This window comes from Penicillium hordei (assembly GCF_028827395.1).
Source record: "Penicillium hordei strain IBT 12815 chromosome Unknown utg000006l_segment0_segment0, whole genome shotgun sequence".
Classification (NCBI taxonomy): Eukaryota; Fungi; Ascomycota; class Eurotiomycetes; order Eurotiales; family Aspergillaceae; genus Penicillium; species Penicillium hordei.
The window spans coordinates 55574-79532 of NW_026623147.1; the positions used below are offsets into that span (position 1 = coordinate 55574).

General features: G+C 48.8%; 15 protein-coding genes across 15 annotated transcripts; 12 read left to right on the top strand and 3 right to left on the bottom strand.

Annotated features, from left to right (window-relative positions):
• Positions 1 to 484: 484 nt before the first annotated feature.
• N7537_010713 (uncharacterized protein) lies at positions 485 to 1389 on the top strand (the record flags this gene model as incomplete). Its single annotated transcript, XM_056901767.1, has 2 exons — positions 485 to 928; positions 1000 to 1389. The coding sequence occupies 2 exons, from the start codon at positions 485 to 487 to the stop codon at positions 1387 to 1389; spliced, it is 834 nt and encodes a 277-aa protein (XP_056747054.1).
• Positions 1390 to 1404: 15 nt separating this feature from the next.
• N7537_010714 (uncharacterized protein) lies at positions 1405 to 1701 on the top strand (the record flags this gene model as incomplete). The annotated part of the gene is made up of 1 exon (XM_056901768.1): positions 1405 to 1701. The coding sequence occupies one exon, from the start codon at positions 1405 to 1407 to the stop codon at positions 1699 to 1701; it is 297 nt and encodes a 98-aa protein (XP_056747055.1).
• Positions 1702 to 2242: 541 nt separating this feature from the next.
• On the top strand, positions 2243 to 3928 carry N7537_010715 (uncharacterized protein; the record flags this gene model as incomplete). The annotated part of the gene is made up of 3 exons (XM_056901769.1): positions 2243 to 2440; positions 2492 to 2594; positions 2670 to 3928. The coding sequence occupies 3 exons, from the start codon at positions 2243 to 2245 to the stop codon at positions 3926 to 3928; spliced, it is 1560 nt and encodes a 519-aa protein (XP_056747056.1).
• A 513-nt stretch (positions 3929 to 4441) lies between these two features.
• On the top strand, positions 4442 to 4738 carry N7537_010716 (Oxidoreductase N-terminal; the record flags this gene model as incomplete). The annotated part of the gene is made up of 1 exon (XM_056901770.1): positions 4442 to 4738. One exon carries the CDS (start codon positions 4442 to 4444, stop codon positions 4736 to 4738), a length of 297 nt encoding a protein of 98 aa, XP_056747057.1.
• Positions 4739 to 5214: 476 nt separating this feature from the next.
• Positions 5215 to 5984, bottom strand: N7537_010717 (uncharacterized protein; the record flags this gene model as incomplete). The annotated part of the gene is made up of 2 exons (XM_056901771.1): positions 5215 to 5339; positions 5393 to 5984. 2 exons carry the CDS (start codon positions 5982 to 5984, stop codon positions 5215 to 5217), a joined length of 717 nt encoding a protein of 238 aa, XP_056747058.1.
• A 710-nt stretch (positions 5985 to 6694) lies between these two features.
• N7537_010718 (alkene reductase) lies at positions 6695 to 7882 on the top strand (the record flags this gene model as incomplete). Its single annotated transcript, XM_056901772.1, has 1 exon — positions 6695 to 7882. The coding sequence occupies one exon, from the start codon at positions 6695 to 6697 to the stop codon at positions 7880 to 7882; it is 1188 nt and encodes a 395-aa protein (XP_056747059.1).
• Positions 7883 to 8981: 1099 nt separating this feature from the next.
• Positions 8982 to 10826, top strand: N7537_010719 (putative transcription factor; the record flags this gene model as incomplete). The annotated part of the gene is made up of 1 exon (XM_056901773.1): positions 8982 to 10826. One exon carries the CDS (start codon positions 8982 to 8984, stop codon positions 10824 to 10826), a length of 1845 nt encoding a protein of 614 aa, XP_056747060.1.
• A 1450-nt stretch (positions 10827 to 12276) lies between these two features.
• On the top strand, positions 12277 to 12619 carry tfb5 (TFIIH complex subunit TFB5; the record flags this gene model as incomplete). Its single annotated transcript, XM_056901774.1, has 3 exons — positions 12277 to 12295; positions 12358 to 12509; positions 12572 to 12619. 3 exons carry the CDS (start codon positions 12277 to 12279, stop codon positions 12617 to 12619), a joined length of 219 nt encoding a protein of 72 aa, XP_056747061.1.
• An 815-nt stretch (positions 12620 to 13434) lies between these two features.
• Positions 13435 to 13920, top strand: N7537_010721 (Hsp20/alpha crystallin family protein; the record flags this gene model as incomplete). The annotated part of the gene is made up of 1 exon (XM_056901775.1): positions 13435 to 13920. The coding sequence occupies one exon, from the start codon at positions 13435 to 13437 to the stop codon at positions 13918 to 13920; it is 486 nt and encodes a 161-aa protein (XP_056747062.1).
• A 454-nt stretch (positions 13921 to 14374) lies between these two features.
• N7537_010722 (enoyl-CoA hydratase/isomerase family protein) lies at positions 14375 to 15274 on the top strand (the record flags this gene model as incomplete). Its single annotated transcript, XM_056901776.1, has 2 exons — positions 14375 to 14487; positions 14542 to 15274. The coding sequence occupies 2 exons, from the start codon at positions 14375 to 14377 to the stop codon at positions 15272 to 15274; spliced, it is 846 nt and encodes a 281-aa protein (XP_056747063.1).
• A 467-nt stretch (positions 15275 to 15741) lies between these two features.
• Positions 15742 to 16546, top strand: N7537_010723 (rhamnogalacturonan acetylesterase RgaE; the record flags this gene model as incomplete). The annotated part of the gene is made up of 2 exons (XM_056901777.1): positions 15742 to 15853; positions 15906 to 16546. 2 exons carry the CDS (start codon positions 15742 to 15744, stop codon positions 16544 to 16546), a joined length of 753 nt encoding a protein of 250 aa, XP_056747064.1.
• A 252-nt stretch (positions 16547 to 16798) lies between these two features.
• On the bottom strand, positions 16799 to 19261 carry N7537_010724 (isochorismatase family protein family; the record flags this gene model as incomplete). Its single annotated transcript, XM_056901778.1, has 1 exon — positions 16799 to 19261. The coding sequence occupies one exon, from the start codon at positions 19259 to 19261 to the stop codon at positions 16799 to 16801; it is 2463 nt and encodes an 820-aa protein (XP_056747065.1).
• A 634-nt stretch (positions 19262 to 19895) lies between these two features.
• N7537_010725 (Ketol-acid reductoisomerase) lies at positions 19896 to 21092 on the top strand (the record flags this gene model as incomplete). Its single annotated transcript, XM_056901779.1, has 1 exon — positions 19896 to 21092. One exon carries the CDS (start codon positions 19896 to 19898, stop codon positions 21090 to 21092), a length of 1197 nt encoding a protein of 398 aa, XP_056747066.1.
• Positions 21093 to 21376: 284 nt separating this feature from the next.
• N7537_010726 (threonine/serine dehydratase) lies at positions 21377 to 22542 on the top strand (the record flags this gene model as incomplete). The annotated part of the gene is made up of 2 exons (XM_056901780.1): positions 21377 to 21710; positions 21773 to 22542. 2 exons carry the CDS (start codon positions 21377 to 21379, stop codon positions 22540 to 22542), a joined length of 1104 nt encoding a protein of 367 aa, XP_056747067.1.
• A 45-nt stretch (positions 22543 to 22587) lies between these two features.
• N7537_010727 (putative Rad51 family DNA repair protein) lies at positions 22588 to 23958 on the bottom strand (the record flags this gene model as incomplete). The annotated part of the gene is made up of 2 exons (XM_056901781.1): positions 22588 to 23847; positions 23899 to 23958. 2 exons carry the CDS (start codon positions 23956 to 23958, stop codon positions 22588 to 22590), a joined length of 1320 nt encoding a protein of 439 aa, XP_056747068.1.
• Position 23959: the final 1 nt, after the last annotated feature.

Consider the following 23959-nt stretch of genomic DNA (forward strand, 5'->3'; position numbering starts at 1 on the left):
AACCACTCACTAATCCGAGCAAAACTCACTCAAAGCTATATTGGTATCTTAATCCTTATTCAATATATTTAAATCACCGAGTTGGTAACGCAACACCATATAGGGCTTGACCAGCTTATGAGATGGTTGGAGTAGCTGGCAAGTCAAAAGGCTGCAACACCTGTCGGAAAAGCAAGATTGCAGTGAGCGACACTAGATCCATATATAATGGCTCCACTGACTTAGTTAGTGTGACCAGTAAAGGCCGTTCTGTGCCAAATGCATAAGCTCAAACCGAGTATGTGGCGGGTACCAGAAAGACACGGTATTCGTGTTGGTTCAACCAGCCGCTGAGAAAACACATATCTTTCTCAGGCCCTCTGCTTCTCCACAAAGCCTTACCAAAAGTACAGAGTTGGAGTCCGCTATTTTCAGTCCAGCCACTGTGGTTCGGGGTAATGAATGCACCCTTTCTTTTACCGAGACAAGCTTTGCCTATAAGATAATGCATATACGCATAGAATGCCAAAACTTGATTCAGACCTTCCTGTCAAACTGTTTCCCATTGCATTGGCCCCCAACATTCCAATCCTGGATTTTTCTGCTTGCGGAGTTACCTACCAAAATTCAAGCGCTGGAAATGTCAAGCGCAGCAGTCGCAGCGTCGGCGATGGGACACATGCTTGATAATCAAGCTCTAGTCAAGCAAGGCTTGAACTGCTATATCCAGGGCCTTCAACACCTCCAAAAAGCATTATACGACCTCAACCTCGTGCGAGAAGATGGAACCCTGACCGCGTGCATGGCACTCAGTCTGTACGAGGCCCTCGAATGCCCCAATCAGGGATCCGAAGGCTATTTCAATCATTGTCGTGGTATCATCGCTTTGATTCAATCCCGCGGTCATGAGATGCATTCTTCAGGCCTGGGACATCAATTATTCCTTGGTGTTTGACTCCCAGGGGTAGGTCAAGCCCCCAAAACCCGGGAGCTTGGTTTATTTAGTGATCACCTTTTTAGATTTTGTTCTCTTTGAATCACCATACCTCAACTATTTTCTTCGAGTCCACTTGGATGGAGCAACCTTGGGCAGTAATACCGAAAACGTCTCACGATCAGGTAACAGATTGCCTCGCCCAAGCCCCTATGATTCTAGAACGTATACGATCATTACCTCATCTACCTAAATTCCAGCAGGTCGATTTACTCCAACGGTTGATTCGCGAATGCTGGCGAATTAATAAACAGCTGGATGTTACCTATGATGAAATGCAATCACAGGACCTATACTGGCAGGTGCCGTCGCAAACACCTCTGTTTTCGGATTTGTTCCCTGTCGTTTTCTGTTTTCGAGACGCCCAGAGCGCTGCTACACTGGTGCTCCTGTGGGCAACGCGAACGATGCTTTAGTCGGGTATTTCCAACATGTACCAACACTTGGAAAGTATCACCCCCGAGAACTCGTGCCGCGTAGTTGAGTCCGGTCAAGGTTCGGTTTGGAATTTGAGGGTCCTGATCGCTGTGGAGGGTATCTATCCTGTGGAGGGTATCTATCTGTGGCACATCAAGTCTGCCAATCCGTGGAATACCTTTTGGGAGATGATATGCTGCTTGCTGGGCCGTTATCTGTTAGTCCCGCGCTTGGGATTGTGCTTGATAGTTTACGGAATCGGCCTGGTCATGGGCGTGAAATTGAGTGCATTCAATCAGCTCTGGAAGTAGTTTGGCGAAAAAGGACTCCGTGTTTTGCAAGTATTATAAGGTATGATTTGAATACTGCACGTAACCATTATAGCCACCTGGGCATGTCGGGATAATGGAAAAGCGTGAGGCTTTAGCCCTCGTGTATTTTATCTGATACCATTCAAACGGGATCAGCCCATATAGAGCCAGCAACAATAGAAGCAGTCGATCTACGCTCAATTTAAATGAGTTCAGGCTCGGACCAAATGTCGAAGACCCACAGTCCAATCCCGACCGGCTTCGGGCACGAATTCAGGCTGGAATGTCCCCGATCTAAAAGATAACACGGGCCAAGTGTAAGGTTCGCACGATTCTAAAAGCTTGACCCTCATTGACTTCCCATGGCTATGGCGCTAAAATATATTTATTATTTATTGTAGATTCGGTTACCCTACATCCAATGGAATTACACGGATAAAAGATGTGATTCTCCAAATAGTGACGTTATTTCTATGGTATATTATGGGATCCAAAATCAGTGTCACCATCCTAAGTGTTCAAATCCCCATATCGGAACAGCATGAGTGATGAAAACCAGCCTCCAGCCACCTATCCTGATAAAATAATCAAAGAAAACTATGCCGACGTGACTTTACGAATCATCAAAGACCATGGTAACGAGTTCGAACCCTTGACGCTGGAAAAAGAGAAGAAACTCAAACGGAAGTTATACCTACATATCGTGGTTTTGGTATCGATCATCAACCTCGTTCTATTTGTGAGTACTGCTCTTGATTGCAATCCAACCCTCTTTCTCTGATCGTTTCAGGTCGACAAATCAACCCTTGGCTATGCTGCAATTCTTGGGCTGTTCGAAGAGACGGGTATCTCAAAGTCACAGTACAATACTCTCAACACTCTATTCTATGTTGGTATAATACCTTTTCCCTGTACTGTTCAATCTGTCACTTTTGAGACACCGTAATTGACGTTCTTGATATTTTTAGGCTACCTCGTGGGCCAATGGCCTGGTAATTATCTTATGCAACGGCTTCCACTTGGGCGATTTTTAAGTGGCACGCTATTCCTCTGGGGGGTCGTCATATTCCTCCATTGTGTTGCCACCAAATACGGGGGGCTAGTAGTTCTTCGTCTCGCTCTTGGTGCGGTGGAGGCAGTGGTTGTCCCTGCGATAGAAATCACTCTGAACATGTTTTTCAATCGTGAGGAACAGTCATTTCTGCAGCCCATCTTTTTCATCACCTGTCTTGGTGCTCCAATTCCTGCCGGTTTTGTTTCCTATGGGTTACTATTCAGTCACAGCAATATCCTCCCATGGAAACTCTTCATGATCGTCAATGGAGGACTGACCATCCTACTATCAATATGGACCTGGTTCTGCTATCCCAACAATCCCGCTGAAGCACAGTTCCTTTCTCTTGAAGAAAAGGTCCACGTCATCCATCGTGTACACGCGTCCCACCAGAGCTCTATCGAGCAGAAACAATTCAAAATGTCCCAATTCATTGAATGCCTTCGAGACCCCGTGTCTTGGCTATTTGCCCTACAGGCATTCACGTTGATGTACGCCAACAACCTCAACTATGGCCAGCAAAACCTCTTGACTACTTCTCTTGGGGTGTCAGACCTAGGTTCCACCCTGGTCTCCGCAGCAGGTGGCGGTTTCGGCGTTGCGCTCTGCATCGTCGCCCATTTTGCATTAAAGTGGTTTCCCAAATATCTCGCTCTACATAGCCTGGCTTGGTGTCTTTTTGCACTGGCAGGGGGTGTAGGCATAATATTCATCGATTGGAGCCGGAAGCTGCCGCTGTTAGTCTGCATGCTCATCGCGGAAAACACATACGGTATCACATATATTATTGCGCTCGGGTGGACAACTTCTTCAGCAGCCGGGTATACCAAGAGGCTAACACGGAATGCAATGTTCATGGTCGGCTACAGTGTTGGAAACTTGGTCTCCCCACAAATTTGGGTTCAGAGCGCGGCGCCGAGGTATTATGATGCGTGGATTTCAATGATTTTCGTTAGCTGGGTGGGAACACCAGCTATCCTTGGGATCATCCATTTTATCCTTGCAAGAAGGAACAAGAAGAGAAGAGGTTGGATTGCTGGATTGAGCGATGGTGACCGAGAGGGATGCATTGAACAAGTAGATGAGTCCGGGGTAGTGGTAAGGAGGAGGGTGGATCTGGCGATGCTGGATCTGACGGATTTGGAAAACAAGCTGTTCATCTATCCTCTTTAGTGGGTGATGATGTCTCTCTATTATTCCATGGGGTAGGGAGCCTAACGGTTGAAGGTCTTAAGTGTGGGGGAAACAAGTAGGAGATTCTTTCGGAAACTGATTAAGATAAGAGCCCTGAAGAGTTCTAACTAATTAATTAAGAAAGTAGAGGTTCATTTAGAGGAACAGCTAGAAGAAAAAGAAGAACAAGACTAGGTGTATCGAATACTACTTGGGTTTAGTTGGCCATTTACCGTGTCTAATGCCAACCACATTATCTCGAGAATCTCCATTTTATTTACTCGCGTCGCAATCCATCAATGACAGTAGATTGACAAACTCGAACTGGTCCGACTATTTCGAGCGAGAGGTTACTCCAAAACTTGACATGACCCTGGTCCCCTTTCCTATATACTCTGGTCAGCCGGTCTAAGCTTTACCCCGATGGTGTAACGGCCCTTCTCACCTTGGTCATTAAATCCACGTGTTTGTCTATCTGAGCTTACAAGAAAAAAGAGGAGCAAGAGAATTAAGATGGCAGCAATAGTTATGAGAGTGTGTACGGCATTCGTCCCTCCGAAAGTCGAAAAGAACGCTGCGATCCGGTTTGGCATCCTGGGGGCGCGGCCCAGATTGCGTGAGCATTCAAATGATTGGACCTTGAAAATCACGCTGACCTTTCATCTTAGACCTCTTTCCTTTATCACACCTGCCCTCTCATATCCCGAGGTTATTGTGCAAGTAGTCGCTGCTAGAGATCATGCTCGTGCCTCGGCATTCGCCAAAAAGCACAACATCCCCGATGTTCGCTCATCCTATAACGGTGCCTAAGACTCAAATCTCTAAACTAGAGAACTGCGACTCACAGTAAGTAGAAATTCTCGAAGATCCTAAGATCGATATAGTCTTGATTCCTTTGCCTAATACTTTATATTTCGAGTGGGCTGTGCGCGCTGTTCGTGCTAGCAAGTACGTCCTTCTAGAGAAGCTATGTTCTTTCTTTTTTACTATATTCGGGGATAATGAAGGGAAAATGGGTGAGGGGGTGGTACGGGCTCTCTGTGAAAAGTCCGAGCTAGGGATTGGCTGGAGATTGCTAGTGGCTATACTGGTAAGAGTCGGGCTAGACTTTAGCTAAGGGTCTTGACAAAAGAATAATATAAAGAACAAAGCATGCATCTTCTATTTGAGGTAGATCTAAAAAGAGCTATTAAAGGCCAAGAGAATAATCAGATTAAAAAGCAAGAAACGGTCAACCATCCACCTTTGCTGTACCTGGTGAGAACTTTGTATTCGCTCCACGGTACCTAGAGCTTCTCGAATACTTCAATAGCAGCCTTGGCAGTAGAGGTAGAGCTGGCAGGGTTCTGACCAGTGATTAGTCGATTATCAACGACATGGAAGTCGTCCCAGATTCCAGCAGATCGTTCATCTATAAATAATGTTAGTACAAGGCGTTGATTTTGGGAATTGATAGTGACTAACACTTAGCACCAAGGCGCTCAGCAAGCTCCTCCACCATCTCGGATCCAAATCCCCTCAGCTCAGCCATGATTCCCATGGTATTCTCTGCCTCAGTGGTGAAGCCAGTAATTTTCTTTCCCTGGATCAGAGGCTTTCCAGTGGTCCGGTCCAGCAGGTTGGTAAAGATCGCAGGGCCATGGCAGACAGATGCAACAATGCCACCGTTAGCCCAGACTTGCTCCGCAATGTTCTGCAAGGCACTGGCAGTGGGGTAGTCGATCAGAGAAGCATGGCCAGCGGACGCGAAGAACAAGCCATACTTGGATCCGTCGAGCTCGGAGGCCCTGGGCATATTATCGAGCTTCTTGCGAAACTCGCTATCGAGGTTATTCCAGATCTCAAGATCCTCGCCGTTCAGGAAGTCGGGCTGCTGGGAGAGCCAGTCAGCAGTATAGCTGCCTGATTCAGAGGCGAGGTCGACTTCGAAGCCTGCCGCGGTGAGGGCCTTGTAAGGGTGCAGGGCTTCGACAATGAAAAGGCCGGTGGTCTCTTTGCCATCGAAGAGAGTGGCACTGGCAGAGGTGATGGAGATTAGGGCTTTACGGGCAGGCATTTTGGTTGAGTTGGTTGAGTGGTTTGATGAAGTATTGAAGCTGGAGAAAGTCACTCTGAAGGCCGGGGGGTAGAGATAGAAGAAGATTGTCTTTTTGTTTTCGAGGCTGATGTTTCGAATGCTTTAGGGGGTGCTGTTGTGGTGAGGAATATTTGCTAGAGAATTGTTCATCTATTTATACGAGACTCTACAAGAGCTGAAGAGCGAAAGGTCAGTATGGTCTCCGGAGGTCCGCTTGCAACCATGCACCTACGGAAGCCTAGTGGTCACAATCTGGAATAGACGGAGTTAAGATACCAATAAGCACTAGATGGTCAGCGCTAGCGTTCCAGGCTCATGGGTCAGTGAAGAATGTGAATGCTTGAAACTTGGAGACGTAAAGACGGAGTTCCGGAGTCGCGGAGTGTCGGAGTGTCGGAGTGTCGGAGAGGTGGAGAGGTGGAGAGGTGGAGTTGTGCCTGTGAGCCACGCTCCTCCTGCTCCGAAACTCCAGGCTCCCCTCCCATTTTACGATGCGATTAATAACTTTTCGGAGACATTTTCTTTTTTTTTTGGTGGGATTCGGCCCGACGCTAATTATTCATAACTTCCAGCATGTTTCCAAGTTACTGAAAACACCCGTTGAGCTACCGGCCTAACAATAGACTTGGCTGGCTTCCTGTCATTCCAAGACTCCTATATCACCAACGATCTTTAGATATTGAATCAGAATGAGCCCACACGTTGTGTCCGAATACATTCCCTCCGAAACCCGGCTCTACAAGCCGCTGAGGGTCGGTAACGTCACACTACAGAACCGAATCGCCTTTCCTCCCTTGACCAGGCTCCGCAATGATGATGACCATACCCCCCTTGCTTTGATGGAGAAATATTATGCGGATCGTGGCTCTGTCCCCGGAACCCTTGTTATCTCCGAAGCAACAGGGATTTCACATGTTGAGGAAGGCCAGGCCAACAACCCGGGCTTTGTGAGTGATGCCCAAGTTAAAGGCTGGAGCAAGATCATTGATGCAGTTCACGCCAATGGCTCTTTCTATTTCCAGCAAATATGGGGTATGGGAAGAGCATCTGATCCGGAGCATCTCGCTGGGCGCGGTTTCCCGTACAGATCTAGCAGTGCGGTGCCCATGAAGGGTGTTGATGTTACCCCGGATGCTCTGACTGAAGATGAGATATTGAAGACCATTCAAAACTTCGTGGAGACTTCTGAGCGTGCCATCGCTGCTGGTGCAGATGGAATTGAGATCCACTCTGCTCACGGTTATCTGCTCGACCAGTTCCTCACATCTAGTGTGAACCAGCGCACGGATAAGTGGGGCGGATCCATCGAGAACCGATCGAGATTGACACTTGAAGTTGTAAAGACCGTTGTCAAGGCGATCGGTGCAGAGAAGGTAGCCATCCGCTTTTCCCCTTACGCCGGATTCCAAGGCTCCGAGAAGACAGATTCCGTTGAGCTGTACACTCACCTCATCACCGAGCTCAAAAAGATGAACGTCAAGTTCGCCTACTTGTCTCTGGTCGAAGCAACTGGTGACCCCGGGGCTTTGATTCGAGACGAAAAGGCGATCAATGTTGGGAAGACGCTGGACTTTATCCTTGATGTCTGGGACAATTACTCGCCTGTCATGGTGGCAGGTGGCTACAAGCCTGAATCTGCTGCTCGAGCAGTGGAGACGCATTACAAGAATTGGGATGTGATGGTTGCCTTTGGTCGCTATTTCATTTCCAATCCGGACCTGGTTTTCAGGATTCAACACGGCATTCCCCTTGCCCACTATAATCGCGCAACATTTTACCTCCGCAAGCAGTGGGAGGGCTACAATGATTATCCGTTCAGCCCAGAATTTTTGAAGACACACCCAAACACCGTCCACCCTATGACTGAGTGCACATAATTTGACAGTATGGAAGCATTTTGGTCAGGGCAACGACTTGCCCAAAGAGCCAGTGACACTTGGATACGAAATCATTTTAAAACAGCATTGTACCGCAGTCTTGCATTTGAAAGAATAACAACTTGGTCTAACCCTTGGAATTGCCAGGGATCAATTTTTTTCAGTACATACATTCATCACAGAACCAACATTGGATCAGTATCAAATTTCAAATTGTGTGGATGCGTAGGTAGTTTACTCCATTACATCCATTGGAGGTTACTCACGTTAGGTAGGCAAGTTCAATTGCACTCTATTAGGTCATCCAGGCTGTGTAAGGGTAACAGCACCGTGAACGACGTAAGAATACTTTTTACCAAACAGAGGAACCTTGTAGAAAGAAAGAAGAAGAAGACCTGAACAATCTACATAGTATAAAAGGGTCAGCTGACATCTCACCAATCAGGCATAAGAGGAAAATTCGGCCCCACAATCCCCAACTCCCCTCTCGATCTTTCGGGGCAAAACTCACTCTCACTCCCTTCGTGTTTGCACAATTCCAGGCCACCAAGGCCATTCATGTGTGACTCGGCTGCCTAATGGCTACCGTTCATTTGGGCAGGGTCTGGATTTATCATGAATACCTCTTCAATGCGAAACAAGCCGGCCTCAGCCGGTACAGGTGCCGGAGTGAAACCCCTTCGAAAGCAAGTCTCTCGGGCTTGCGACTGGTGTCGTGCTAGAAGATCCAAATGCGATAATCAGCGACCATGTAGATCATGTATTCAAAGAGATGAGCCATGTACCCAGACAGGCGTGGATGAAATGAAGACATTACCCCAGGCGTTAAGGTATGAAGATACCTGAATAGCTATTTGTGGATTTATGAGTAAACCCTAAACACTGATATAGAGAATCTGAGACACTCAAGGTACGTGTCAGAGATCTAGAAAATGAGCTGGACTGGTATAAAACCCAGTATCAAGCAAGTTCCACCTTGAGCTCATCTTGGAGTCCAATCGAGCAAGCCTCTTCAGGTGGCTCTCCATATGTGTCTAGCCGCACGAATACTTCCCCGCCAGAGCCTCAATCTGAGAAAAGGTCAGGTGAAAGTGACCTTATGGCTCAGAAGCCATGGGAAGGGATCGAGATTGGCACCGCCCGCTCTCCAAACGTGTCATGGTATGGGCCGTCATCGCTCTTTTACTTCATCGGGCGTATGAATAGCTACATAGACTCGAGTCTTCACCAGAGACAGTCTGGGTCGACCAAAGAAATGGTTCTTCATGAAAATGCAAATACGTTGCTTGGTTTTGACACCATCAACACTCCGGAAGACTCGACACACCCCGCTCTTTCAGGCGACTCCCCATTACCCAGAGGGGAATTTCTGAGTCCAACACAGGAAGAATACTTTCTTGAGTTATTCTGGAAATCCTATCACACATCTCTATTCCCAGCAATCAATGAAACCAACTTTATGGATCACTATCGCTCTCTATGGAACAATTCCGGAGATTCAAGGACACCATGCGCGCTCGTGGACATTGTCATCGCTTTGTCCATGCAATACGGAGTATCCCGCTTGGTGCCAGAGAAACAAAAATCCATCGCTGACGGCGACCCCAGCATTGCAGGTCGATGGTATTTCCGACGGGCCCAGATGATGTTAAATTACTATCTGGAAAGCCCAACAGTATCAACCGTGCAGTGCTTCCTACTCAGTGCTATCTACTTGTGCAATGGATCATTTCAAAACATGTCAGCCGATGCCTGCGGTAGTGCAACTCGAGCTGCCTATACTACCGGGCTTCATCTAGATCCTCCCTCATCAATGCCCGAACCAGAGCGTGAATTGCGTAGGCGCTTATGGTGGGCTCTGTATCAGCTAGATGCCAAAATTGGAATGAAACTTGGACGTCCATTCACCCTTCATCGGTCTTCTATCGAGCCCAGGCTTCCTGATGACAAACCTGATACTGCCATGCAGTCAGGATCCCGCTTTACTCCCCTTGGGAGGAATAAGACTTGGCTCAGTTTCCATCTCCACAACGTCAAGCTTTTTACCATTGCCAAAGAGATTCATGTGGCTTTCTACTCCAGAGATTTGAACCTTCCGGAGAGTCAGTCTATCTGGCACAGCCCAGAGATACTCGGGTCTCACGCAGAGTATCTGCAATCTCAGACGTCCAAAATGGATCAATGGCGAGAGGACGTGCCTACTTCACTCAAGACAAAAAGGAAAGGGAACGGCGCGACCTTTTCGACAGATGGCTCTCAAATGGAGTTTGAGCAATTTGCGCCCGAATGGCTCCAGCGCCAGCGTTTAAATTTGGAGCTTTTATACCACACACTATGCCTAAACGTGTATCGTCCCTTCATCTCTTTCATTCAAGGGCGCCAGTCAGCTTTGACTCGCGAGCTGGCCACTAAATGCGCTCTCCACGCAGTTACACTTACCAGCATCACACATCAAGCGCTTTCATCAACAACAATTTTACATGGTTGGCATGAATCTTTCCAATGGCAATGGAATGCATCTATGACCATCATTGGCTTCGTCCTCGCAAACCCGCACAGCGAGTTAGTCTCCGATGCCCGCCAAGCCGTCGATCTCTCCATTGCCATATTCGAAATGTTCGGCAAATGCTTCGGAGTCGCGACTAGCGCTGCCAGGATCCTGCGCACCCTCGCGCCCAAAATAGACTTCCTCTTACAATCATATTCAGCTTCACAAGGTTCAGTCGCATGTCCTGGCGGACTGGACGGAGCGCCTATTGAGAACTTGAAATCAGATGAGATCGGATCAGAGTGGCTTGATAGTCTCATGTCAGATGCGTCTTCTTTTGATCCTTCTTATGTGATGCCGATGCAGGAGATGTTTCAGATGGCTTATTCGATCGAGCAGTGGAATGGGTTGGATTCGTTGATGCCGAGTATGGAGAATGATCAGTGGATTATATAGAGTTGGGTCGTCTGTATTATTGCTTGTAAAGACATGACTGTTTCCACAATATTGTTCCAAATTTCCTGCGGTGTACCCTTGAGACTCATCGGTGAAGGTCTGTCGTCGTTCCATTTTAACCCATGAAAAAGGGTGGGGTACTGTCTCTCTACTGAGATGCGATGACGGTCATTGATGTACCTGTCGGCGTCGGAACTCGAATTCGGTGCCCGCAGGAGAAAAATAACCAGTCCTTCACCCTGCAGGTTTCGTTAGAGTGCTGACCAACGTAGTTCACTACCACTGCCGGCCCTGAGATACATATAGTCCTGGGAACACTTTCAAATTATGTCATTCCATCCACTAACTAGTATCTTATAGGGTTTGTCACACACGACATGGCCTCTCAAGCTCACCAGGCAAAACATTTTGACATGGATGTCTTATTTCTGACTTGCTAGATATTAAATGAATGAATTGGATACATGGCATCTAAAAAGAAAGGGTGTTCAGTTTGTAGGAGAATGAACGCTGCGTTCTCACAAGGTATCTGTCCACACACATATACATACCCTCTGCATGGTCTAACCATCACTTAATACAGCTCATCACTAGCACGTTAATGCCTACACCAAAAGTGTCCTCGCGGAATATATTGAACATCAGCCAGCCACAAGATCTTTACCTATAAACAGCGGTCAGTGGTTGATCAACGGGGTTTCCACAGTAAAACCTAAACCGAGCATATAGGATTGGGCAACCTAGGCCAATTTTCTTTTGATATATGCAGCATACCACTGACAACGGCTCATATGTAATGTGTCGATACATCAATTAATCGGCAGATCGGTGTAGTTGTGTGAGAATGGCTACCCGATGAAGATGGAAGTAACAAGGATCAGCTAAGGATGTTCCACTCAAAGCCAGCTACTAACAGCACGGCCTGCCTGGACCTCTTAGAGAGAGTAGGAAGGAGTAATCAAACGGACCAAATAGGCAGGAACTACGCAGCCTATTTCGATGGCAGATGGGACCACTATGAGCTTACGGACCCAATGCTATATTCATCTATATCATTGTAAGCCATCGCTTTCGTAATGGGAAGCTTTGTGTCAGTATAATTGCTATATCTTAACAAATCAATTGATGCACCATTGTATAGAGAAATTTGATAGATCTACTACACATCCCTGTGAAATCTCACATTTGTATCGAACATACATATATGCGTACACAAAATAGGAGACTATCTCCCAAAAAAAAGAAAGAAAAAAAAAGAGTTCTAAGAGTACGTAAGTAACCACCTAGGCAGTCTCTAAGGTCGTCATGGATCTATTCTAGAGTATAGTGTCAAGGAAATGGGCATTGGGCTAAGAGTGAGATATAAGGTAAGGGACCATTGTCTTGGCGCGGGTGTCAAATCAACTTCTCCTCATTTCACTCCTTCTTCTCTCCACACCTCCTCTTCAAGATGCCACGCGCCGTCCGAGGTCAGCTCCTCTTTTTCTCTTACTTCCTTGGATATCTTGCTAACACTTAGTATCCTCGGCAGGTCTGCTGATCGAATGCGATCCGTCGATCAAATCCATGATCCTAAAGTACGACGAAGAGCGACATGACTACATAGTGGAGGATTTGGATGATGAAAACCACCTTGTCATCAAGGAGAGCCAACTGCAGAACCTCAAGGTTCGCCTGGATCAGGTACCTACTACACCCTAACTCTTGGGGGACTATCCAAGCACCATTACTCACAGATTTGACAGGACCTTGACGAAAAGATCATGCAGCTGGATGAATCTGAATCTGAATAGGTTATTATCAGCTATTTTGCACCGGACACGATGTCTACATACGCGACGCAAAATCAACCGGTTCTCATATCCAAGTCCACAACGCACTCGCAGAACACTGTCGTGAATGTGCCCATCTCTCACCACTTGTTACAAAGGATCGCATCATGCTTTCGCTGGTATCCAATGGTTGAATGCAGTCTGAGATCACCTCACTCAATCATCCATCCTTCCTCCGACCGATGAGTACCTGGCCACTTTGCATGGAGAACACTCTCAATGATAGTGTGGGGAATACTCTCGGACGGAGGGGGGTATTGGAGACTGTACAACCCATCGAGGCTGGTCATACTTCACAATGCTGTATATACCAGCTCCAGGCTGTGCTGGCTAGTAATGCCCTTGCAATAAATGAGAGGCGTGTGACGTGATCGAATGTTAGCGAAGCACATCATCCAAAGCACCGGAGAAACCATTACTCCGGCAGATATAACCATGGACAATGTATATAGTGTAGCATGTCACCCTCTAATAATCTTGGAAGCCACATTTTTGTGACACTTGCATTCTGCTACATCCCCGTGGCCACCACACACTGCAGTCAGTCAATTACGCTCTCTTGCATAAAGGAACAGTCGCGACCATCGACTACATGTCAACGACAGGTTACACGCGAATAGAAGCAGCGACTATCTTGTATTATCTTCCTGTGTAAGGGAACCTGGTTTCCAGTGAATTATGGCCATATAAGTTCCTTGTAGGCCCCTCGAGTGTTCGAATTCCCTCTCAGCTTCAATATAGAATCACTTCTTCCAAATTACCAACTTCCAACTTACATGTCTCTTCTCCGTACCAACTTCCCTGGCTCTGGCGACTTCGCTCCTCTCTTCCGTCTTCTTGACGACTACGAGGACCACCGCTCTGGTCGCAACCAGTCCGCGGTTCGCTCGTTCTCTCCTCGCTTTGACATCCGTGAGAGTGAGGATGCGTACCATTTCGATGGCGAACTGCCTGGCATCGATCAGAAGGATATCGATATCGAGTTCTCCGACCCCCAAACTCTAGTTGTCAAGGGCCACACTGAACGCGAGTACCATTCCGAGCCACCGGCTGTGGCCAAGGAAGGTAAGGATACAGACGTAGCCAAGCCCACTCACCGGTTCTGGGCCAGCGAGCGCTCAGTCGGCGAGTTCCAGCGCGTCTTTTCCTTCCCGACTCCTGTCGATCAGCACAACGTCAAGGCCAGTTTGAAGCATGGTATCTTGTCCATCAAGGTACCCAAGGCCACCGCCGCTACTTCCAAGAAGATCACTATTGAGTGAAGAGTCATTTTCTTCACGCCGACACAGGAGCTACAATTCTTTTGCCAATGGTATTGGATGAAACTTGAAAATTTTTCCTACATCTGAATTTTGGTTTTTTCTTTTTTTTTTTTTTTTTTTTTTTTTCCAAATTCTTTTGGATATTTCTCCATGATCAGGGCTTCGGCACATGCAAATCCTAAGTTGATACGTAAAATACAATGTTGAGCATAATTTTATATTTTTTATATTTTTTGTTTGGGAAAACGGAGGTAGGCCGAGAATTACATTTAGAAATAAATAAGGTCATGTAGTTTTGAAGGCATCTAAGATATTCCAAGGCATTCAGAGTTGTCATTCGGTTGTTTCTTATGTTTTGCCCCAGTGCCGAGGTCCCCCGCCGTGCCCTTTCTATACTCCAATCTCTCTCTCTCTCTTTCTCTCAAACTTCAGAAACATTCATCTTTCTCAAAATATGGCTGACAACTACTCTTTCGAATATTTTACCATTCAACTTCCCACCGATCATCAATATGTGGCCCATGTGGAAATCAATCGCCCGGAAAGGTTGAACGCCTTCATCGAAGTGTGAGCGCTAACCTAGACTTTGACCTTACATATTCTCTAATAAATTAAATTTAGTATGTGGGAAAACATGGCCCAGATCTTCCACAAGCTTTCCTCAGATCCTCGCGTTCGCGCAATCGTCCTCAGCGGTGCTGGAGAGAAGGCATTCACCACCGGGTTAGATGTGAAAGCGGCCTCGCAAGGTCTTCTATCGTCAGACGCCAACGCCGACCCGGCTCGAAAGGCGGCTATCTTTCGTCGGCATATCACCGCCTTCCAGGACTGTATCACCGCCGTAGAGCGTTGCGAAAAGCCCGTTATAGTTGCTCTTCATGGATTCTCATTGGGACTCGGCATTGACCTGTCAACGGCGACGGATGTGCGTCTCTGTTCCCGCGATACCCGGTTTGGGGTCAAGGAAGTCGATATCGGGCTCGCAGCAGACATTGGCACCCTCAGCCGACTCCCCAAGGTGGTCGGAAATTATGGGTGGGTCAAGGAGGTGGCTCTGACGGCGCGTGAGTTCGGTGCTGAGGAGGCGCTGCGTGTGGGATTTGTTAATGCGGTGTATGATAACCGTGAAGCCACCATCGCGGCCGCGTTTAAGCTCGCCTCCCTAATAGCCAGCAAGAGCCCCGTGGCCGTGCAAGGCACCAAAGAGATCTTGAACTTCTCGCGTGACCACTCTGTGCAAGATGGACTACGCTACACGAGTGTATGGAATAGCGCTGCTTTGCAGACGCAAGATGTCTCGGCAGCTCTCCTGTCTGGGTTGCAAAAGCGTACTCCAACCTTCGAGAAGTTGTGATGGCAAAGTCACTACCTCCCACTGTATATAAAACATCTACGGAATAGTCTGCTGATGTAGGAACTTCTGTGTTATTTGCCAAGGAATGTCATCATCATCATATCTGACCGTGCTCAGGGCTATATCGGAGTACGTCCGTACATATGAGCTATTTTAGGATAAATTTCCCGGTTTACCAAGTCTTATTATTTCCAGTCCGTGTTTTATTAATGAGTTTCCATGAATCAGAAGCGACGATCAACGGGTCTCCGCATTTCTCTACGTGTTTCATTGCTTTTTCTCCGAAACGACATGAAACTCGACAATGGCCATGTATACCCCGCTGAGAACGTCACTTTTTCCACGTATCCAAGTCATGCTAAGCAATGGCTTGAAAAAAATATATAATTTCGAAGAATCTTCCAATTCTCTAAGGAACATTTACTAAAAGCCTTCTCCCTGAGGACTTGCTCTATATTTATCTCGCCATGAAATCTGCTATTCTTCTCTCCGCGCTCATCCCCAGTGCGCTGGGTACGACTATCTACCTTGCTGGTGATTCGACTATGGCAAAGGGTGGGACTGGATCTAACACCGCGGGTATGTGTGTTCTCTTTCAGCCTCCAGGATAGCATCATGCTAATACTCTCAGGTTGGGGTGAATATGTTACGCCCTATACCTCACTCACCGTGTCCAACCAAGCAGTCGCCGGCCGTAGCGCACGTTCATACACGCGTGAGGGTCGGTTCGATGCCATTGCAGCAGTGGTTCAATCTGGAGATTGGGTGATCATCGAGTTCGGGCACAACGACGGTGGCTCTTTGACCCCCACCGATAATGGACGTACCGACTGTTCCGGCACAGGCAGCGAGACCTGTAGTACAACCTACAATGGGGTCACCGAGACAGTGTTGACGTTCCCGGCATATATAGAGAATGCCACCAAGGTGTTCAAGGCCAAGGGCGCCAATGTGATCATCTCCAGTCAAACACCCAACAACCCCTGGGAAACTGGAACTTTCACCTATACCCCATCGCGGTTTGTGGGCTACGCGGAGTTGGCAGCAGCAGCTGCTGGCGTGTCATATGTTGATCACGGGGCTTATGTGGCAGACCAATTCCAGACGCTTGGTCTGACTGCCGTCGATGCGTACTTCCCCTTGGATCACACGCACACCAGTCCTACCGGTGCATCGGTAGTGGCTCAGGCCTTTTTCAAGGCTGTGGTTTGTGGGGATGTTGCGCTAAAGAATTCTCTGAGCACCACCTCTTTCCCTGGTTCATGTCTCTAAACGGACAGATGTACGGGACCTATACAATCTAAGCTTATTTCGTGACTATAATTGTGTTACCTGCAAAGCGAGATAGCAGATTGGGTACAACTATATCCCAAAGCAATTGTAGACTGGGTTTCAACCAGTCTGGCTCATGGCCAGGTAAATTCGTAAAGTTTCGTAATATGTCCATAGCTAAGACACGAACAAATACAAAAGCTGTCGTTGAAAGAGCTTTCTTGTGGGCATAAAATCACAGTCGGTCCGATTTCATTCCTCTAGGATAGATCGAACGATGCCCCGATTCTCGACTCGGTGATAGTATTGATTCACGCTGGCGAACCGAGCATCAAATGCACCTTGGTTCTGTACAATATCCCGTAGAACTGGCCATAGAGAGCAATCGTCGATGGTGAACACGGAGCCTCCTAGGTAATGTTGGCCCTGCAAAGTACGCTCCCAATCCTCAATCCCATATTCGAATTGGCAGGCTGGATTGGTGGCAGAATGCTGACGCCAGTGTGCCAAAAACTGGTCAATCGTTGGCAAGAAATTGCCCCCACGTAACGCATCTCCACCTGGCCGTGAGATCTCAGCAGACCGGTTGGCTATGTGAGCTAGTATAACAGAGTCGCCCGCGATTGTGGTTCCATCAGGCGCTTCATATATGGGCAGTGTCGTTAGGTCATTATCTCTAGCTCCCAGTTGCTCATGGTTGGTGATCAATCGATATCGGACGCCGCTTTCCCCCAGACAGAGACGGACACGTAAATTGGCCACAATATCACAGCCAAGTACTAGCTGCCCTGTGGATGTAGTCACAAAGTTGACCACATCAAATCCCCCACCGTACACGGCGTCCCAGTTGAATTCGGTGGCACGATTTTCCTGGCCAAATGCACCAACGAGGCGTGCTGTTTCGGTAGGATCCCCATGGACCACGGCGCCAGCCTGGTCTAATGTCTTACTGACAGCCCCCTGCCCCCAGATTTTGTTGGCAACAGGGTCGATGAAAGTGCCAATATGACGGAAAGTAAGGGAAATTCGCTGACCACCGAAGGCTTGCTCCTCGGTAGATTTGGTTATATTAGGCCGTTTGTCGGCCCGGATACCATGAAGCCATCGCATATTCGTCTTTGGGCCGAGCACAAAAAGTGACTTGTGAGGAAGAGGCACGCGCTGAGTTGTTCGGCATGGTTCAGTGCCTTCCTCAGGGCCCGATGCTGAGGCCTTCGTACGGAGGATCATCACACGCTCGGCGCCTAGACTGACATTGCAAATGAAAGAGCCTTGCACAATATCCAGTGTCTTATCTGAGTGCTCTGATATACGATCCTGTCCATCACGATAAAGCTGTATAAGCACATGATTCAAGGGGTGGCCAAGTATTTTCTCAACCGCCATGCGCACTTCATCAACCGTGGAGGTGAATGGCTTGAAGGGTGGAGACTCGTCTGCCGGATGACGATATATAGGTATGGCTCCATCGGGTTGACGTTGACCCTGGACTGCAACCAATCGGGGAACCTGACCCGACAGATGGTACATCTTTTGCCAATCTACCTCCGCCTGTATACGATCAAAGGAGTCTTCGGTCAAGTTGACATTGTTCACGAGGCGTGAGTCGCCCTCCCCGATGTTGGTTTGGGACGTATTTGGCATTTCCACGGATTGCAAAGGTGTTATTACCCCGTCGTGGTCAGCGCGAGGCTCAGTTGGAGATTCTTTTGGGGTGTCTCGGCGCTTCGGACGACGACGGACGCGCACGCGCGCCTTCTTTTGGTCTTCCACCGGACCCCGCGCCTGTGCAGTAGTAGTGCGCTGTGCGCGAGAAAGACTAGCGAGTTCCGAAAGGCTGGGATCTTCTGGCTCACGCGAGTCATCTGTGGGAGAGGTGTCCGCAGTATTCCAAAATTCCAGACCATCCATGACGCTCTCGATGCCAGCTGTAGCTGCTGACCTCTTAGACTGCGGTGCGCCTTGGCGAGCAATTGCCTCGGTCTCATCCCAATCTAGCTCCTGAATGAGCTCCCGAGCGGTGATACCAGTCGCTCCCAGAATATCTGCCATGCGTCGCATTGCTTCTTGGTGCCGCTGAAAATCGCGGAACCCCAAGCAATCCTCCACAAGAGTGACTGCAAACCCATTGCGGACAGCATCCAAAGCCGTCGCAAACACAGAGACATTAGACAACGAGCCACAAAGGTACAACTCGGTCACAAAGTGTGTCCTGAAGGATAGCACCAGGCCGGGGGACTCTAGAGCAGAGTATCCTGTTTTGTCCACTACGGTGTCATGCTGGGCGTTGATGGCGGCTAGAATCGGCGCGGGGAACTGATATCCGGGGGTATGCGGGTCACAGCATAGCGAAGAGTCGGCGGAGAGAAAGGCTTCACGGTCAACCGGTTCTGGTGAATCATGCTCAGACCCGACTTCGATTATATCCGAGGTAGGCATCTCCTTTCTGCGCGGTGGCTCTCTGTCCAGGACAATGCGATCACCAAAGTTCCAGTCGACAATGGCCTGAGGGGATGCATATTGTGAGCGCACCCAAACTACATTGCCGACTCGACGGAATGCAGATGCTAGCTGCGGGAGAGTTTCGAGGATATCCGATGTATTGGGGATATGTAAAGCCCCGGACGGACGGACAAAGTCATTTTGAAAGTCAAGTAGTAACAAGGCCTTCCGGGTCTGGATCGTGGGTAAATCCCCAAATGAGAAGACACTCATCCTATAGGCATGGTACGATCAAAAACTAGAGACAAGAGAAAGTAATTGGACCGACCAAACAATATCAGTGGATATGAAGACGTGGGGCGGGGGAGCGGACATTGTCGAGGGCCTAAGGCAGAAATGGTACTTTTCTTTTTGGGAAGGAACGACTCAAAAAAGAAGTTGAGGCAGGTACGAATGTCATCACGTGTTCCAAATATATAAATAATAATTATAATAATTATAATAATTCAAAAAAAAAAAAAAAAAAAAAAAGAATCTGGACCCTCGACAGAGTACTTCACTTTTGATACATTCTGATATCCCGGAGATTGTTCCTACTCCGGGGAAAAAAGAAAAAAATACTTATCCATAAAGATTTGAGTCATAAAAATAATATGATCTCTAGTACGGAGTATGCTTGTCGCACTGGGAAACGCAATTCATGACATAATAAATGATCATCCTCCAATCAACAGAGCGGCCGGTGTCGGTGTGGGGTCTCCGGGGAGCAAGGTCTGCTCTCCGAGAATTGCTACGGTGACTCGAATCGCCCAGCCATATTCGCCCATTATTTAAATTCCCAAGCTTCCCCAGTCCAACATCTTCTTTCTCCTTCACTCTCCACTCTCCTCTCTTCCATATCTTCACAATGGCTTCTCGTGGTCTTCCCCGTGCCCTCCGCCTTGCCCGCGTGGCCGCTCCTCGCTCGGTCATTACCGCAGCTCTCCCTCGCCCTGCCGTCGCTGCCGCTGCCGCTCTCCCCCGTGTCTCCTCGGTGGTCACCCCCGTCCGTGGTATCAAGACCATTGACTTCGCTGGCGTCAAGGAGGATGTCTACGAGCGTGCCGATTGGCCCCGTGAGAAGCTCCAGGAGTTCTTCAAGGACGACACCCTTGCCCTCATCGGTTACGGCTCCCAGGGTCACGGCCAGGGTCTGAACCTCCGTGACCAGGGTCTCAACGTTATCGTCGGTGTCCGCAAGGATGGTGCTTCATGGAAGGAGGCCATCCAGGATGGCTGGGTCCCCGGAAAGAACCTGTTCGATGTCACCACTGCCATTGAGAAGGGTACCGTTATCATGAACCTGCTCTCCGATGCCGCCCAGTCCGAGACCTGGCCCACCATCAAGCCCCTCCTCACCAAGGGCAAGACCCTCTACTTCTCCCACGGTTTCTCCCCCGTCTTCAAAGACCTCACCAAGGTCGATGTCCCCAAGGACATTGATGTCATCCTCGTTGCCCCCAAGGGTTCCGGCCGTACCGTCCGCACTCTCTTCCGTGAGGGCCGTGGTATCAACTCCTCCATTGCCGTCTTCCAGGACGTCACCGGCCAGGCCAAGGAGCGCGCCATCGCCATGGGTGTCGCCGTCGGTTCCGGCTACCTTTACGAGACCACCTTTGAAAAGGAGGTCTACTCTGACCTCTACGGTGAGCGTGGCTGCCTTATGGGCGGTATCCACGGTATGTTCCTTGCCCAGTACGAGGTTCTCCGTGAGCGTGGTCACAGCCCCTCCGAGGCCTTCAACGAGACCGTTGAGGAGGCCACCCAGTCCCTGTACCCCCTGATCGGTGGTAACGGTATGGACTGGATGTACGCTGCCTGCTCCACCACTGCCCGTCGCGGTGCCATTGACTGGTCCAGCCGCTTCAAGGACACCCTGAAGCCTGTCTTCAACGACCTCTACGACAGCGTCCACAACGGCACTGAGACCCAGCGCTCCCTCGACTATAACTCGCAGCCCGACTACCGCGAGAAGTACGAGAAGGAGATGCAGGAGATCCGCGATCTCGAGATCTGGCGCGCCGGAAAGGCCGTCCGCTCTCTCCGCCCCGAGAACCAGAAATAAATAATACCTTGATACCCGTGGGGGTTCAAAAAATGATGATGTACTATGAACTGTTCTTTTTGGGTTTCAGGTCGAAAATATTATTCTAAGGCTTTACCGGCCATTTCCCCAAGTTACCTTTTTTCTTTTTCTTATTTTTTCCTTCTATAAATTGTACATTACAGCTTATACCTGCAGCTTGTAACCCCGCGCCGAAGGCCGGAGAATAGTCCGGGGTAAAATAAGAGTCATCATTGTTTACTTCTCTGTTCTCCCTTCTTCACCCTCTTCTACAATCCACAAATATGACTTCACCCGCTGTTGTAGCTCAATCGCTCACTCCAGATGCAATTCAAGCGGCATATGGTCTCATTCAACCCTATGTGCACCGTACGCCGCTACTGACATGCAAAACACTCGATACCATCGCCTCAACACCGCAATCCATCGAAGCCTTGGTCGGAACGCCGTTTGAAGGCCAAACTCCCGCTCGTCCACAATTTCGATTCTTCTTTAAATGCGAGAACTTTCAGCGAATCGGTGCCTTCAAAGCACGGGGTGCATTCCACGCATTGCTGCGATTGTTGGAAGAGCGCGGGGAGGAAGTCAAACGCCGTGGGGTGATCACGCATAGCTCTGGTATTTTCTGATCTTCTGCTGCACCAGGCAAAATTATACATGCTGACTGCTCTTGATTTCAGGAAACCATGCACAAGCCCTCGCCCTCGCTGCCTCAACCCTGGGGATTCCCGCATATATTGTGATGCCCCGCATCAGCACGCCATCGAAGATTGCGGGGACGCAGTCTCATAGCGCGGAGGTCATTTTCAGCGGCTCGACAAGTGTAGAACGTGAAGCTGTGGTGGCAGAGATACAGGCGAAGACAAATGCCATTCTCGTGCCACCATATGATGACTTCAATGTCATTTGTGGGCAGGGTACAACGGGGTTGGAGCTGGAGGCGCAGCATGCCGAACAAGCTGGGTCCCAAGCCCTCCATGCGGTCATCACTCCTATTGGTGGAGGGGGACTCAACTCCGGCGTGGCGACGTGGTTCTCGGATAAGCAGACACGCGTGTTCGGTGCAGAGCCCAGCTTTGAAGGTGCAGACGATTGTCGACGCGGGCTGCAGGTTGGAAAGCGAGTGGAAGCCGTTGGTACCCTCACTATCGCAGACGGGCTACGCACTCCCGTGGGATTACTCAATTGGGAGGTCATCTCCAATAAGAAGAAGGTAGAAGGGGTGTTCGCTGTCACCGAAGAGCAGATCAAGTCAGCCATGCGGTTGGTTATAGAGCGCATGAAGGTTGTTGTTGAGCCGAGTGCAGTGGTTGGATTAGCTGTATGTCTCTTTGATGAGAACTTCAGGCGACTAGTCGAACAAGAGGGTGGCAAGGATGGATGGGATGTTGGCGTTGTGTTCAGCGGCGGCAACACAACGGTTGAGGCAATTGCCAAGCTGTTTACATGAGCATACAATATTGAATAGATGAATATACACCGTAAATATAAACATTCAATGATCAGAATCAGTCATCTCAACCCCAGAGTTACGCATGTAAAATGAAAAGCCCCCACCATTGTTCGCCTCGATTGTTTCCAATATGCGACGAGGCCATTCATCGCGCCCCCACGGATTGACCCATGCCGATATCTTCCCTTGCTGAACCACGCTCTGCCGTGAAGGGGCATCTTTCACTGCTGCATGGGCGGCCATACTTGGAGGGAATGGGCGAACAGATGGCCGGTGAACAATCAGACGCAATGTTGGAAAAGTACCCCAGGGTGCAGGGAGAGCAGGTCTCAGCGATGGAATACGAGCCTGGAACTGGTCGTAGTGACCAGGACTGGTAGCTCGACCTCCCGCGACCGTTGCGGTATACACAATTGCACACTGGAACTGACTCTGTAGAGCCTTCAGCTCCCTCACCAGCTCAGTATAGAGGTCAGACAGATGAAACCTCTTCTTTTGCTCGCGCTCAGAATCAATTTCTGCCTGAGGACGCCCAATTTCTTCGGTCCGAGCGACTTCGTCACGCAGCCGGTCTTGCCAGAAGAAGGCGGTGGCACTGTCAATGGCGATCATCTGTAAGGGACGTGATGCGGAACGATGTCGTGAGAGATCGAAAAGGTACGAGTCTAGCGTGTGGATTGTGGCCAAAAGAGCGGATGAAGATTGCGGACGAAAGACATGGACATGCTGTAGTGAAGCGACGAGTAATGAATCAAGATGAGGCCCGAGACTTGATTCAGATATTCCTCGCTGCTGCTGCACGATACCTCGAGCCACAGTTCTTAGTCTTTCAGCATCGAATCGGTCGTCGGTATCTATGAACACCACAGCTGCCTCTTTGCCACTGACTGAGATGTCCCCATATTTTCGTGGTAATATAGCGAGAGCTGTGAGATAGTATAATAGTTGTGACTTGCCCGAGGCCGACAGGCTGCTTGAAATCTCCACGATGGGAACCTGCTGTTTCTTGCTACCGTCTGGGTCTGAGAACAACACATTGGCTGATGGGTCAACGTCTTGCGCTGCGTGTAGTTCATCCGGCTTATAAACTTGACCAGCCGGGAACTCACTGCGTAGCAGCATTTCTTCATTTTCAATGGTCTGCTGTTCTACAAACTCACTTAGAAATTGAGGTTGTCCATCGTTCGCAGCAAATGCTTTCGGCGCAAAGACTTCAAGCAAAGTGTCCAAGATGGGCACGCCTAATGAATATGTGTCATGGCTTAAGTGACCAGGATAAAAATGGGACAATCCAGAGAGTATCTAAAACTTGTCAACTCAACGTGTTCAAAGAAATAGGAAAGGCTGCAATACCTCATCTAGTCCCTCTTGGTGTACATCGGCTAGCGATCTCTCTCCGAGATTGGCTGCCATG